This window comes from Budorcas taxicolor, chromosome 5 (genome assembly GCF_023091745.1).
Source record: "Budorcas taxicolor isolate Tak-1 chromosome 5, Takin1.1, whole genome shotgun sequence".
Taxonomy (NCBI): Eukaryota; Metazoa; Chordata; class Mammalia; order Artiodactyla; family Bovidae; genus Budorcas; species Budorcas taxicolor.
Window position 1 is genome coordinate 108,798,923 of NC_068914.1, and position 16,974 is coordinate 108,815,896.

Sequence of the window (16,974 nt, forward strand, 5' to 3'; positions counted from 1 at the left end):
ACTAAAAATTGTAGAAAACTAAGAATTATATTGCCATTATAACTCATAAAATGAATTCTGAACATTTCACTCTTGAGAAGTTTTCTTTGTCCTGGTGTTCATTATCATTCCTCAATAATAAATAAAAGCTTGTTAGTTATTTCAAACTACTGGGGACAGGGACAAATTGGTCCCTTTCTCGCTATCAGTGTCTTTCTTCAAGTATCATTTAATAAGATAATAGAAATACTTAACTATTAGTCTAAATCACAGAGCCATGATGATAATAATTAAAGATCATCATTCTTTAGATTTTCTTTAATAAGTGGCCAATTTCCAAATATTTAAACCTGGGTTTCCAAGTGCATATCATGGAGTGAGTGATGACTTTGCCATTTGTTGACTGTTTTCTTGTGGGGTAAAATGATTTTTTTTTCTTCTTGTCCGAGTACCTCTTCAGTATGCAAAAATGTGTCTGCTTGTTTTTCAGGAAGAAATACGGCCCCAGTTTGAAGCCAAGTATTCCAAGAAAGAGCGGATGAATCCCATTTCTGGCAAGCCAGAACCATATCAAGCATTTGCAGATAAATGCAGCCGACTTATTGTTTCTGCATCTGGAATATTTTTTATGGTATGAATCCTTCTTTTTACACAACTGTGTTTCATAAAGTACAAACTTATAGCATGGGAACAATAATCATACCAGGTATTTAAATACATTTTTTGTACGTTCTGATATTGAGACCTCACAACAGTTCTATATGATGATCAGGGGTGACACTGCTGTCCCATTTTACAGGTGGAGTAACTGAGACTCCAGAAGGTTAAGGGGTCACCCAGGTTAGCCAGGAAATAGCCAAAAGCTCAGGTTCTCGAACTACTGTTCTTTCCATTTGTCTATGCCATAATGAAAGGAACTAAAACTATGACATGGAACTTACAGCAATGTCGTTCAAGCTTTCATTTTTACAATGCCCATATAATAAGAAATACATTCTTTGCCATAACCCAGTATATGCTATGCAAATAGATGTATAAAACTGAAAATAGTTATTGAAACAATGCCCATCTTTATAATATTCAAGGAACTCTGATTTTTTTGTTTTATTAGTCTGTTTTTTAATGCCAGCTCTAACTCCCTAACGTTTATTTTGCTGATGGTTATGCCGCTGCTGCTGCTACTGCTAAGTCACTTCAGTCATGTCCAACTCTGTGCGACCCCATAGATGGCAGCCCACCAGGCTCCCCTGTCCTTGGGATTCTCCAGGCAAGAACACTGGAGTGGGTTGCCATTTCTTTCTTCAATGCATGAAAGTGAAAAGTGAAAGTGAAGTCACTCAGTCGTGTCCGACTCTTAGCAACCCCATGGACTGCAGCCTACCAGGCTCCTCTGTCCATGGGATTTTCCAGGCAAGAGTACTGGAGTAGGGTGCCATTGCCTTCTCTGGCTGATGGTTATATCAGTTTTCAAAACACTAATCTGAAGCTGGATTGTTAGTTTTTCCTAAAAAGAAGTCATTTTGTGATCCACTTTGACCCTGTCAGTTACTGAACCACACATATGCAATTTGTCAGAAATGTCATTTTAAAACAGAAAGGAATGGTTAGGATCCTCCTTTTTCCTCTTTTCAAAGAGCACATGTGCATCAATATATATTCTAATTGGTTCAAATGGGAAGGACAGAACAACAGAAAATCCAGACAATCTCCCTGCTGTAGCCAGGAAGAAACTGGGGAGATGATGGGGTAGGCAGATTGCCCAAGTGTCCCTCAGCTTGGGTCAAGACTCAGATCCTGCCCTATCTACAGATTCTGCTTTGTAAGCAGTGGTGTCAGGCTTTGCCTCCTGTAAGTACATTTATATGTATTATTTTGGATTGTATTTCTCACAATAAGACCTGTAGAGGCTAAAGCCATGGAGAGAACAAGCTACTTGCTCAAGGTCACACTGCCAGGTTATAGCTGAACCAGGACTCAGCCCTGACTTATGACTGAGTACAGTGAACTGTCCATTGCAGCATATTGCCACCCTTGTCTAAAATTCAGTGTAGGTCTCACCTATCTCCGTATCAACAGCTCCAGGATTCAAACACGGGCGGGTTTTTGTTTGTTTTCTATTATTACTACTATTTTTTGCCAGTTCAGCTAGGTTTTATCCCTGGGCTTTTAGAGCATGTCTCTCACAGTATACCAAAGACAGAGGCTATGCGAAACATCGGAAAGCTCCTGTAGAGAAAGGAAGCTCTAAGTTGCCAGAGCACATCCTGAGGCTCCACTTTAAGATCTAGTTTTTGATGGCCATATAAGCTAAGGTCTCTTCTCTAAGACACAGTAAGCGAGTCATCTAATGAAAGCCACACAATTTTTTGGAATCTCAAATCCCCATTATTCACAGAGATAGAGATACGCTGTATTCTTCTCAAACACCATCAAGTGTTCAGAGGAAGATGCCTCAGTTCAGTCTGTGTATCTATCTGATAAATAAGAGTATGTACCTTTCATAGGCTTATTCAGCAACAAATAACTGAGCACCTGGCATGATGCTAAGATGTTGCAGAAACCATGAACTGCAGAAACGACAGTCACCGTCCCTACCTTGGTAGAGCTTACTGTCTGAGTGGGGGAAACTGACAATAAGCAGACGGTTGTTAGAAATTATAAGTTTAGAACTGAATAACAACAAATAAGCTGCATATTGCAAGAACAGCAGAGGTACCATGTGCATGCTCAGTTGCTCAGCCATGTCTGACTCTTGGCAACCCTACGGACTGTAGCCCACCAGGCTCCTCTGTCCATAGGATTCTCCAGGCAACTGGAGTGGGTTGCCATACCCTCCTCCATGGGATATTCCCAAACCAGGGATCAGAGCCATATCTCTTCTGTCTCCTCCACTGGGAGCCGGGTTCTCTACTACTGAGCCATCTGGGAAGCCATTGGTACCATATAACAACAACAGAAAGCCTGAGGAGTGGAGGAGGGGGTCATGAAAAGCATTAATTATGAAGTAGTTCTTGAGCTGAGATGTGAAGAATGAATAGGTATTAAGTAGACTATGGGAGTACATGTGGGTGTGTCATCTGTTGGGCAGGTCAGCGTTTTGGGCAAAGGAAGATTAAGGGTGCTTAGCCTATGTGAAACAATAAGGAAAGGTCTGGAGTCTTTGGAGGGAGTGGAAAAACAGTGGGGCTGGAGAGACTCTTCAGGCCACCGTAAGGGCTTTGCTTTTATCCTAAGAGTAAAAGGAAACCAAGAAATAGCTTTAAACAGAAGAGCAACATGATAAGATTTCCATAATATTTGTTCATTTGCTTAATCTAATATTCTGATTTTAAAAGTGTCATTCTGTAGCCGAACAGTTTATCAGCTCTCAAGTACCATGGTTTTTCTATTTGGATAACAAAGAACATACAAACAGATGAGAGGAAGTATCAACCACATGGAAAGTGTGCCTTTTGTTATGGTGTCTCCACTCAGGACCACCATGACTGTATCTCCTTTTCCTGTCAGAGGATTTTCTTAGGGGTGGGAGCCCCTCCCTGAAACATCCCACCACTGTGCTCACTGGGTGTCCTCTGTCTTCCTGCCAGATCTGCGTGGTGATCGCCGCAGTGTTCGGGATTGTCATTTACAGGGTGGTGACCGTCAGCACTTTTGCAGCCTTTAAGTGGGCGTTAATCAGGAATAATTCTCAGGTTGCAACCACAGGAACTGCTGTGTGCATCAATTTCTGCATCATTATGCTGCTGAATGTGGTAAGTGAGCATCTAGGTAATTAGTCACGTTGATAAACTGTGTGTGCAGCAGGTGATTGTGTCTTCTGTTTCTAAAGGGACCTGGCCTCAGAGAGATGGCATGAGGTGTACTTTTTTGGGGGGTATAGAAGACTTGAGTCAAATCTGGCCTGTAGAATTTCCTACAGTATAAGATTGACCAAGGCATTTGCCCTCTCTAAACCTCAGTTACCTTATGTACCTAATAAGGTAACACTATAAGCCCCTTGGGGAAATTTAGAGACAAAAGAAAAAAAGGGCTTCCCTGATAGCTCAGTTAGTAAAGAATCCACCTGCAATGCAGGAGACCCCGGTTCAATTCCTGGGTGGGGAAGATCCCCTGGAGAAGGGAAAGGCTACCTACTCCAGTATTCTGGCCTGGCAAATTCCATCAACTGTATAGTCCAAGGGGTAACAAAGAGACAAAATATATTTTAAGGCCCAGCTCAGAATCTGACATAGCTCAACAGTGTTGGTTCTCATTTCTTTTTTGATTCTGAATGATGGGAAGTTAATCTGAATTCAAAGCATTCCTAGAGATAACTCAGCAAGGAATCTTCCAGGGTGGTACATGTTGCTTGTGTTGATTTTAGGCTTTTTTCAAGTACGTTTTTCAGCCCAGCGGTCTCCCTTGAATCCCAGATTCCCCACCTAACACATTCATCCCCCTTACTCCCCATCTTCTTTCTAGAATCAGCTCCTCCCAGTCTCCCCATCATAGCTGCCCAGGCTGAAAACCTTGTTCTCTTTGACTTCTCTGTTTCTCTCACTGTGAAAATGTATCCAGAGTCTGACCACCTTCCACACATCCCAAGTCCCACCTTGGTCCAAGTCCTCAGGATCTCTCACCTGGGTTATTGCCATGCCTTCCCCACTGGTCTCCCAGCTTCCCTGTCTGCTCAACCCAGGCTCACCACAGCAGCCAGAGTAAGCTTCACATGAGTAAGCCAGCCTCACTCACTGTATCCAGTGACTTTCCTCTCACTCAAAATTCAGGTCTTCACTTGGCCGCTGGGGTCTCCCTCATCTGGCCCCAGGGAGGTCCTTGACCCTGTCTCCCCCTTCTCACCCTGACTCCCCTGCTCCTCCTTGGCCTTCCTTTGGTTTCTCAGATGTGTGAGGCATGCTCTCATGCAGGATTTGGACTTGCTCTTCCCTCCACCTAGAACCTTCTTCCCTGTGGGGTCTGTAGACTTTACTCCCGCACCTCCTTCAGGTCTTTGTTCAAAGGTTACTTTTCTAATAGAAGGCTTCCCTGGTCACTCCATGTAAAATTGCAGCCCACTCCTGCTTCCTGACCATTGCCTAGCTCCTCGCCCACTCCGTTTTTCTCTATGGCACTGTGCTATGCTAAGTCACCTCAGTTGTGTCTGAATCTTTACAGCCTTATGGACTGTAGCCTGCCAGGCTCCTCTGTCCATGGGATTCTCCAAGCAAGAATACTGGAGAGGGTTACCATGCCCTCCTCCAGGGGATCTTCCCAACCCAGGGATCGAACCTGCATCTCTTACATCTCCTCCATTGGCAGGCAGGTGTTTGTTTTTTGTTTTTTTAACCACTAGTGCCATCTGGGAAGCCCTCTATGGCATTAATTGCCATCTAATAGGCTATTTTTAAACATTTATTGTGTTTATTATCTATCTTCTCCATTTCAGTGTAGCCCCAAGAAGGCAGAAACTTTTGCCATTTTTTTTTTTTTCTCTGTTGTTATTTCCCAGGGACAAAACAGGCTCCAGCTCATAGTAGGCACTCTGTAAACTGTTGTTACTAATTACAGAACAAAAGGTAATGACTGACATTTTTAGACTTGAGGTTTGTAGGAGAGAATAAACATATGTAGAGTGCCATGTATAATGTTTGGCATGGAATAAGTGTTCAATTATAGTTCCCCTCTCTCTCATTTATATTGCAACTTAAATCTGGGCCATAGTGCTGAAATCACTGAGATAATGAAGTATATGTAATTTATTATTAAATATACAGGAACTTTATTATTGTAGGGAAAAAGTTTAAAAATCCAGAAGGTAGGAAAAAAAAAAAGGAGCACTTGCTGATCATTTTGACATGATGGCTGTGTAACTGTTTGGTCCAGTGGAGACTGAAAGTGGGTGTTTGCCACTCCCTAGCACTGCCCCATCCACAGTTCAGCTGGTCTTAAAGTTAACTGTGGAATAATCTTTGTAAAGGGGAGTGATTCATAGTGAAATGAACCAAACAGCCAAAGCACTGAAAGATTCTGCATCCAGGTAGGATGTGGTACATTAAAATTTACTGTATTTTTATCATCTCTTTTCTCCAGTGTCTTAATTTATTCATCTTAAGAAATAAATTCCTGCGAACATGCCTTAGGTCTATAAACACACTTGATTATACATTTTGACCAGGTGCCAGTGCTGTAATTCACTTAACTTAAAATCATGTATCCGACAATCTCTATTTCATGGAACACAGCCAAGAAAAAAAATAAATGAAGTAAAAATGAAGCAGGAGGGGAGGTGAAATAGTATATAATTAGGGATGATACAAAGCACCTACTGTGTGCTAGCAGCTAGACAGGTGTTTTACATGTTTAATAAAAGGTTTCTGAGTCACCAAAATGGATGATAAAGTCCATACACTGAAGCTTACATGTATCATCATATTTTTGAGAAACGTTGTCTCACCGGTTAAATTTAATTTTCCTTGATAATTAACTTTAATGATATAATACTTTTGTAATATTAAAGTACATTTGATTAACATCAAATATATTAACATCAAATATATGTCCTAATATGTTAACCAGTATTTTATATTTATGATACAGTTGAGATGTATGACCCATCTATACCACAAGACTTCATATTGAAAATTACACCAATCTCTTTTTTTTTTTTTAGGGGAACTTAACTTTTTTCTTTTTTTTTTAATTTTTATTTTTACTTTATTTTACTTTACAATACTGTATTGGTTTTGCCATACATTGACATGAATCCACCACGGGTGTACATGCGTTCCCAAACATGAACCCCCCTCCCACCTCCCTCCCCATAACATCTCTCTGGGTCATCACCGTGCACCAGCCCCAAGCATGCTATATCTTGCATCAGACATAGACTGGCGATTTGATTCTTACATGATAGTATACATGTTTCAATGCCACTCTCCCAAATCATACCACCCTCTCCCTCTGAGTCCAAAAGTCTGTTATATACATCTGTGTCTCTTTTGCTGTCTTGCATACAGGGTCGTCATTGCCATCTTTCTAAATTCCATATATATGTGTTAGTATACTGTATTACACCAGTCTCTTTTAATGCTGGACTCTTACAGTCTGAGGTTTCTATACATAAAATTGTTACTATGGCCATATGAATTGTATTTTACTATAACAAACCATAATTATTGCTGAAAATTTAAAGTAATGCAATCTGAGTATTTTGACTTTAAGTAGTTAGCCCAGAAATCTGGGGTCAGTCAGTCAGTCAGTTCAGTCGCTCAGTCGTGTCCGACTCTTTGCAAACCCCATGAATCGCAGCACGCCAGGCCTCTCTGTCCATCATCAACTCCCGGAGTTCATTCAGACTCACATCCATCGAGTAAGTGATGCCATCCAGCCATCTCATCCTCAATCGTCCCCTTCTCCTCCTGCCCCCAATCCCTCCCAGCATCAGAGTCTTTTCCAATGAGTCAACTCTTTGCATGAAGTGGCCAAAGTACTGGAGTTTCAGCTTTAGCATCATTCCTTCCAAAGAAATCCCAGGGCTGATCTCCTTCAGAATGGACTGGTTGGATCTCCTTGCAGTCCAAGGGACTCTCAGGAGTCTTCTCCAACACCACAGTTCAAAAGCATCAATTCTTCGGTGCTCAGCCTTCACAGTCCAACTCTCACATCCATACATGACTACTGGAAAAACTATAGCCTTGACTAGATGGACCTCGGTTGGCAAAGTAATGTCTCTGCTTTTGAATACGCTATCTAGGTTGGTCATAACTTTTCTTCCAAGGAGTAAGCGTCTTTTAATTTCATGGCTGCAGTCATCATCTGCAGTGATTTTGGAGCCCAAAAAAATAAAGTCTGGGGTAAGAGAATTCAAAAGTTAGTAAGGACCTCAAAATGAGTGAGTCTCAACCACATGTAAGAAAAATGATATTAAGAAGTAAGGTAACATGCCTAAGACCTACAGCTTTCTGGCTGGTAAAGCTCTAATTCCAGCCTGGGGATTTTACCCAATGTGATTTTACTACTTTAGTTTAAATGTGATATTCATTTCCATATTTTTCAAATCCATTTGACTAGTTTTCTTTTTTCTCTTCATTTATTACATTTCATTTTAGAGGAAGAACTTGCTCTTTTTCTTTCAGTGTATGTCCTCCTAGGAAACCTCTTAGGGGAGGGTTTGCCCTTAACTCTAACCCCTCCACTTCCATACACAAACACATGGGCACACTCCCCTTGCATTGGGTGGGGAGTACTTTAACTGTACCCCCTGCACTTCCATACATACACATACACAAACACATGGGCACACTCCCCTCTGTCAAGCCGTTCATTTACCAGATGGTTGGATGAGTTAGGGATGCACCTAATTAACGAATGGAAAAGCAGAGTACATTAGTTTGGCAGTAATGTGGGAGTAATGTTTCATCACTTTATTATTTATGAATGCTATCATCTAGAAAATACAATAGCCGGTAAAAACAATGCGATTACAGACTCTTTTCAGAAGCAGTCTTAGAGATTTTACCCTGAGGATGCTGAATCCCAGGAATATTATGACTTGCCCAGCATCACTTAGCAAGTTAGTAATTAGTGGCAGCTGGCTTGTTGTCACAGATTTTATTCATCCCAATCAAAAAGTGAGATTTCAGAAATAGTAAAGTGGGCCCTTGGACATTTCTTTCTTGCCCTGAAAAGACATAATTGTAGACAGTGTTTTCATTGTTTGAACAGGGGGATAGTAATTATTTTCATTCATGACTTAATTACCCATTTGCTTCATAATTACCTATCTTAGACCATCTACAGTTTGTTAAATGTAGGAAATTTATTTTACAGCTCTATGAAAAGGTTGCTCTTCTTCTGACAAATTTAGGTGAGTAGAACCCTTTAATTTCATGATACATTATTGTGGTCTGAAAAATGCCTTCTCAAAGAGTCATATCTGAAACACTGCTGAAAAAAAGCATTCCCTTTATTTTGAATTGTGTACAACGGTTTGTTCTTTGCCCTCAACAGGACATGTTAACTATGTCTAAGAGCTGGGAGAATCTTTCCTACCTAAAGTTTTAAAACCTCCCACAAATACTATCCTTTCATGAGCTAACACAATTTAGAGTAGGTTTTCTCTTAATGCCCCAAAACTATAACATTACATAAATACATGTGTATGAAGTACCTATAATCATTTAGGAAAGGAGTCATTTGCTACAGCCTACAATTTTTATTTAATTAAAAACATAGCCAGTCTTCATGGCATGTAAAATCATAGCAAAGTTAGTTGCTTTGAAGACTAGGAGTCTTTTACCAGGAATATAGGCAGGCTAACTATGACAGACATTTGTAGAAATATATCTGGACAGTTACCCCTAAGACCCTGTAAAGCACCAGAGCAGTCTGGTGACCAGCTATAAGCTGTGTATTCACTACATTTTCAAGACAGAGGAGCTGTCCCAATTTCATTAATGAGATATTAGTCATTTTACTCTATGCAGTCTGAGAAAATTATGTGCTCCCACACAGAACCTGTTTTAGTGCATTCCCATATGTAGCTTTTCCAAAAGGGGAAAAACACAGAAGTGTTTTTATTTATAATAATCATTATAATAAAAGATGCTGTTTATTTAGCCCTTCTATGTGCCAGATACAGAGCTAGGCACTTGGCATATCTCCTGTAAAGTCACAGAAATCTTCCATCACCACTATTCTTTGCCCCAAAAGATAAAAGTTCATGTCCACAGAAGAGATAACTGCCCATTGATATAGTCTTTGTCCAGGGGCAACTTGATGCAGGCTGGAAAAGATGCTGATAGAGATCCAGCCCTGGTCAGTCTGGTCCATCTGGGAAACCACCAGTTGGCTGATGACCTAGGAGACCTTCCTGTGTAACCAAGAATTCAGTAGCAGAAACGAAATGAAGCTAAAGCCCTAAAGCAGCGTTTGTCGTTTCTTCCCTCCACAGGAGTACAGCCTTGTTCTGAAATTGACATTTAAACCATTTTAAATAAGATTCCCTGTGTCTCTCCCCTCCCTTCTCAGATATGCTCCTTGGAAGCATTTTGAGTTATCATTTGTGGGAAAGGAATTGATGGAGTAAAGTGGTAAATGAGCAACTGGAAGCTCAGGGAATCTACGTAGAAACAGAAAGTACTGTTGCATTAAATGCATTTTCTTTGATGTTGTTTGAGGTGAGGATGGAAGTCCTAGTGAAGGATAAGTGCATTTGATGTGAGATTTCAGGTTGGAGGACTGAGCCATATTTTTGGCTGTATCACAGTGTCCAAAGAGGATTTGCTATATGGAAGTTGAAATATGAGGAGATGAGAATTGGTGCCTGACTGATGTCAGGAAATTGTAAGCAAAGATGCTAGTATACAGTAAAAGCTCTAGAGGTGAGGTCATCTGGGTATTTGCACATGAGATTGAAAATGATGCTGGATGAGGGTGACAGGTAAAGGGGTCAGATGCTCATTCTGAGATGGGCATCTGACTCCTCCTAATACAGAAGCACCTCACATCACAGTAGAAATAGAAGTCAAGACCGGAGAGTTATTAGGAGCTGGGAGGGGACCTGACCCCACACAATTTCCACCTATGAGGTGGGTCCTAAGAGCCAAAAGAAAGGCTCTTGCAAGGAGCCAGGGCTGGGCATGTGATGCCTTCAGCCTGGCTGTGTCTGACCCAGGCTCTCGGGGCATCCTAGAACAGAGGAACAAACCAGATATCCCCTCCCCTCAGACAAGTGCCACTTCCCACCAAACCCTTGTTGGGGCTGGTCTGGGAGCTTGAGGATCCCTCGGATGGTCCATTCCATCGCACACCATCTACCGGCCAGCTGGGACTCCTGCAGCCTCCTTGGACCGCCTGTGCACCCACCCTGTGTGTCTGGAGAGTAACAGAGGAGCTGAGAGGGAGTCAGACACAGCCTCTCTCAACCTCTGCTCCCCTTGTGTCCACAGAACAGCCTCGCACAGAGTCCGAGTGGGAGAACAGCTTCACCCTGAAAATGTTTCTTTTTCAGTTTGTCAATCTGAACAGCTCCACGTTTTACATCGCGTTCTTCCTCGGAAGGTAAGAACCCTGTATCTCCGCACCTCCTGGGGCTAGGAACAGCACGCAAAGGTCATTGACTAGGGATGACAGAGAAGGCAGCCTTTAGAGTGACCTCGTAAAGTATAAAAAGATCAGTCTCCTTTCCTTTACCTTCCCATTCCCGGGATGGTCTCTGTCAGAGCCCCTTGTACCTTTTCTTGCTAAGGTGAGTAGAAAAAAATAGTTTGCACATGTGAAGGATGAGTGTAAATCTTGCAGGCTCCATTGGTATCTGAATCAGGCCCCTGGATCTCATACCTGTAAGAGCAGATGACATCGTGGAGGAAGGTGGGGAGCATGTCCTACGTCCCTGACCACACAGAGGAGGGAAGGATATTCACATGGGAGGGGGGCTAACGTAGGATGCTGAGGGAGCCGGGGTTACTTCTGAATCCAGCAGTTCTGAGGATCTGGAGTGGCCGTGTCCCAGAATTCCATCACCACAAATTATGTCTGAGGAGACGAGAACCAGGGAAGAGCCAAGTGTTGGGTTTTGGTGAACAGGATGGGCAGCCTCTCTGTAGTTTCTAGCTACTTCATGGAATTCTAATCAAATAGTTTTCTTTACATTACTAATATTCCAAAAGATCAACTGTACCCAACCTGCTGCTTACACAACAAGCACTTGATATTAATCAGAAAATGTTAAAAGTCACAACATGCAGCAAAAACTGGCCTCTGTGGTCAGAAGCCAGGCAGAACAGCCAGAAGAGAAATACACCCAGTGAATTCCAGAAGTTGCCATTATGCCATTTCTGGGGAGTTTTCCTAATTCCGTCAGACCTGTTCCTTACTGCACCATAATTTTCACTGGAGAATGTGCTAATCTGAATATAATCTTCATTGAAGGCTACGGGACGCTAATGGTTTGTTTTTCTGTGTGTGTTGAAGATTCACAGGACACCCAGGTGCCTACTTGAGGCTGATAAACAGGTGGAGACTAGAAGAGGTCGGTATTCTCCCATCACTCCTGGTTTCCTACAGACTTATATTAAACCGCCTGAGGGCAACTTTGTGCAGATTAGAAAGCAGACAGCCTTTCTTCCCGTCCATTGATTCTTGAATTTCTGTGTTTGCTTACCTCGCAGTGCCACCCTAGTGGATGCCTTATTGATCTCTGTATGCAAATGGGTATTATAATGGTGCTAAAGCAGACCTGGAATAATTTCATGGAACTTGGCTACCCGTAAGTACCTTAGATATCTGTACTTGAGAGGCAGCATGTCTCTTGGCTATTGGCTTGGCTGTTGGCTTTTCTAGGTGTGGCAAGTAAGATAAGCAATGCAGACTCAGCAGTTAGGCCCATGCATATCATACCTGGAACTAGTCTTCATGCTTAGATATTCAGAGACAAATGATGAAAGTAATAAACATGGGCCCTTTTTGAAGATTTAGCACAGACTGCATGAACAAAAGTGAATGCTCTTTAAGAAGTCTCTGTGGACCCCTAAATATTGAATATCCACTTCCAAGCTGCTTTAAATGATGGCACATTAACTGGATCTCTGTGCCTACTCCCCAGCCCCTGCAATAAATCACAAATGGTCATTTTTTAACTACTTTAAATTCAGACTATGTAGAAAAGGAATAAAGTGAAAGAAGGTGAAGTCGCTCAGTCGTATCTGACTCTTTGCGACCCCATGGACTGTAGCCTATCAGGCTCCTCTGTCCACAGGATTTTCCAGGCAAGAGTGCTGGAGTGGATTGCCATTTCCTTCTCCAGGGGATCTTCCCGACCCAGGAATTGAACCTGGGTCTCCTGCATTGCAGGCAGATGCTTTACCTTCTGAGCTACCAGAGAAGCCCAAAAAGAAAAGGAATACCCCCCTAAAAATAGGATTTTAAAAAGAAATTGGATTATTTCTAAGTCAGCATATCTTAACCAGTTAAAACTTTTATTATCACTAATAACACTTTATGTTGATGGCAACGGGCAAAAATTTGCATCAGTTTTGTAAGGATAACTTTGAATTTGGCTGTGTTTACTCAGTTATGGTCAGTTAAGTTTTAAAGGGACATAAATCAACAGCAGTTCTATTTCTGCTTTAATTCTATACCTATAGGTTTCCATATCAGCCCAGTGTCCCCATAGAGAATTCTAGGTTTCAGGGAGGACCACTCAGCCAGAACAATTAGCTGGAACTTAGTTCACTTTGGAAAGTCATCTATTAGCTCCCTGTAAGAACCAACGCCAGTAATTTTCTCTTCTCAGATTTACTTTAGAAAACCTCTTCCAAGTGTTTCATGTTTTCTATAAAACTTTTAAAAAGATAAACCATAAAATTAAAAAAAAATTAGAAGCATATTCTCCTTTAAAGTATGATCCATAACTTATCAAAATGTCATAGACATCAAGGGAACTATATTTATCTTCTATGAATATGGATATAGAACAATATTGTGAATTAGGCAGAATTGTCTTTGATACCCATTTTCTTATTTAATTTCACATTTTTGTTTTGGCATTGCTACTCTCAGATACCCCTCAACTTTCTCCTTGCCTCCTCCAGCATATAGACCTGACTCTCCCCACACATTTCTTCAACCCTATTCCATATCATAAGATGCACTTCTGAACACTTCTAAGGTTAAATGCACTAACCTCACCAGTGTGACCTGCATTTTACTAGGAATCAGAGCCCCCACTGAGTTCAAGCCAAAAGCAGACAAGTCCAGTTGTAGACCTGCAGGCTTCTGTGTGCCAGGAGAGGAGGAAGCCTTTGTGGGTTTTCAGACCTTCTAGAATCCTCAAATCAGAGTTTGCAGGTCAGCACCCATGGTAAGACTGCTCATGGCTCCTTAAATAAGCCAGCAAGGCCAAACCCTCTTCTCCTCAGAGGTCTGAGTGTTGCCTTTACACTGGAGGATCAGTTTATCAACATTCTCAGTCCTCTAACCAACCCTCTGAGGCAACACTGAATAGGAAACAGTTTTGTGAATGATTAAATTAAGTTCATCAATCATTCTGTTCACTTGCAAGTACAAGTGCTTGAAGTATAGCCTCCATTGTTCCTTCCTAATCCAAGCTCCTTCCTAAGCCTAGGAGCTTTAGCTCCTAGGCAGCCTGTCCTAAATTTTTTCAACTATTGCTCTATATTTTAACTCTACTTCCTATTAAGTCTTATGATCAGTTATATATGTGTGTGTGTGTGTGTATATATATATATATTTAATAAATTGATTTTGTTGTGCAGGTTAATTCAGAATTGGTGGACTAGAAGAAAAGTACGACAAGAACATGGGCCTGAAAGGAAAATAAGTTTCCCACAATGGGAAAAGGACTACAACCTTCAGCCGATGAATGCCTATGGACTCTTTGATGAATACTTAGAAATGAGTATGAAAATAGTTTATTCTATTTTTAAAAGTTTATTGAGTTTTAGTTGATTTACAGTGTTGTGTTAATTTCTGTTATACAGCAGGGTAGTTATACATATGTATAACTGATATATTTTTTCATATTCTTTTCCATTATGGTTGACCATAGGATATTGCATATAGTTCCCTGTGCTCTAGAGTAGGACCTTGTTTTCTGTTTTATCCTATTAATTATAAATGTGAATTCTAGCTCTCTAGCTGCATTTAACTAGACATACACCATTATTGTCGAGGCTGACAGTGTGGAGGGATTCTTGAGCTAAATGCAGAGGAAGGGTATCTTGCTTTAAGAAACTTTATTGATAGAAATAGTGCCAAGTCACTTCACATTCTTCACGCATTGTGTCCTGTCCCTTGCAATAAATCACCAGCAGAAAAGAGCTGAAAACCTGGAGAACCAAAGAAAAAGGAGTGATCACTCATGGTATGATTGATTGATTCATTCAGCACACATCTTTTTTTAAAAAATTGAAGTATAGTTGATTTACAGTGTTGTGTTAGTTTCAGGTATAAAACAAAGGGACTCAGTTACACATATATATATTAAAAAAACAGATATTCTTTTTCATATTCTTTTCCTACAAGACATTTACTATAGTTCCCTGTACTATATAGTAGGACCTTGTCGTTTATTTTATATATAGTAGTTGGTATCCAGCAGACATCTTTTGAACCATGTTATGTCCAGACTTTATGTTTGGCACTAGAGATACAGAAGGAATCAGGTACAGTCGTAGCTCTCAAAGAGTGCTCCGTGGCAGGAAGTCAGAGATGTGAAATGTTAAGTGCAATTAAGTAGCAGAGATGCTGCAGGATGAGTTGCTAGTAGGTAGAACGGGCAGTCATTTCTCTTGGAAAGGGTGGCAGGAAGCTGGGAATGTATAAGCTTAATGCTACACTTCCATTGAAGGAATCTCATTTCTCTGTAGTCAAACCCAAGCTGTTTATTTTACCATCTATCTGAGAGCATGGACTTTAGAAACAGATTGGTGGTGTTCAGTCACTGAGTCATGTCCTACTCTTTGCAACGCCATGAAATGCAGCATGCAAGGCTTCCCTGTCCTTCACTATGTCCCAGAGTTTGTTCAAATTCATGTCCATTGAGTGATGCTGTCTAACCATCTCATCCTCTAATGTCCTCTTCTTTTGCCTTTGATCTTTCGCAGAATCAGGCTCTTTTCCAATGAGTCAGCTCTTTGCATCAGGTAGCCAAAGTATTGGAGCTTTAGCATCAGTCCTTCCATTGAATGTTCACGGTTGATTTCCTTTAGGACTGACTAGTTTGATCTCCTTTCAGTCTGTGACACTCTCAAGAGTCTTCTGCTGCTGCTGCTAAGTCGCTTTAGTCGTGTCTGACTCTGTGTGATCCCATAGACGGCACCCCACCAGGCTCCCCCATCCCTGGGATTCTCCAGGCAAGAACATTGGAGTGGGTTGCCCTCCCAGCCTCTCACTTATTAACTCTGAAACCTTGGGCAATTGCTTAATGTCTTTGTCTCACTTTCCACTTCTCTATCATGGGGATAAAAAGAGTAACCACTTCAGTGTATCTTTGTGTGGACTAAATAAATTAATGCGTGGAAAGGGCTTAGAACTATGCCTAGCTCAGAGTATGTACTGGATATATGTTAAACATGTCATTATTATTATTTTTCTTTGTATCTTCCAAGGGAGAAAAACTTAACAAAATATCTTAGCAGATACAATGAGTGTGGATAGATTTTCTTGTTTGGGGGTTTTTTTCTAATTATGTTTAAGCTCTGAGACATTGGGGTGGAGGTGGGAGTAAGGGATGGGCAAGATGCATTAATTCTGAAAGAAGCAGTTGTTTCTGGGCAAATCTGAAAATTAAAGGAGTGGTAGAAGTGATGCTTAATGTTTCTCAGATCACTTGTGTCCTATGTATCTACCGGTGTTTTTAGAGTTTCAATTATAGAATGGCATAATGGTATAACTTGGAGAAGAAATCAATTTGGGCATTAATAATAAAACTTAATAAAATGAATTCATTAAGAGAACTAACCACTTGGAGGTCTCTTAATGGATTCTTCTCCCATAAAGAAGGAAATGAACAGTAATGTTGGTGTATAGAGTGCTTGAAAAGAAACTGTTATGGGGTTAGAACTGGTAGTGCTCCAAATACTACAGTAGCTTTGCAGCAAGAAACAAATCTCTGAAGTATCATAAGAAGACTAGTGAATACTAATCGCTTGCTTCTGTTATTATTTTTTGTTATTTTCTTAATGACCTTCCTGCTTTGTTCTATTTTTTAAAAATGTTTTCATTGAAATAGAATATAAAGTGAGAAAGGCATATAAATCAAAAGTGTATGTATCAATGAATATTCACAAAGTTATACATAGATGTAACCAACCTATGTAGGTGAGGAGTTAACATACTACTGGCATTGGACCCAAAGCCAGTCCACTGCCTGGCTTTGAAAATCATTCTGTTGGAAGACAGCAATACCCATTTATTTACATATTATCTATAGTTACTTTTAAATTTTTATATTATAGCTAATTTACAGTGTTTTGTTAGTTTCAGGTGTACAGC

The 16,974-nt window shown here is 40.8% G+C and overlaps 1 protein-coding gene across 1 annotated transcript in view; it reads left to right on the forward strand.

Moving 5' to 3' along the window:
- The window catches only part of ANO4 (anoctamin 4), a 434,401-nt gene that overhangs the window by 374,525 nt on the left and 42,902 nt on the right, over positions 1-16,974 (forward strand). Inside the window, exons 18-24 of the mRNA XM_052640010.1 lie at positions 470-610; positions 3,567-3,731; positions 8,788-8,824; positions 10,908-11,019; positions 11,932-11,989; positions 12,129-12,226; positions 14,235-14,377. Coding sequence (XP_052495970.1) covers positions 470-610; positions 3,567-3,731; positions 8,788-8,824; positions 10,908-11,019; positions 11,932-11,989; positions 12,129-12,226; positions 14,235-14,377 — 754 coding nt within the window. The remainder of the gene's footprint in view (positions 1-469; positions 611-3,566; positions 3,732-8,787; positions 8,825-10,907; positions 11,020-11,931; positions 11,990-12,128; positions 12,227-14,234; positions 14,378-16,974) is intronic.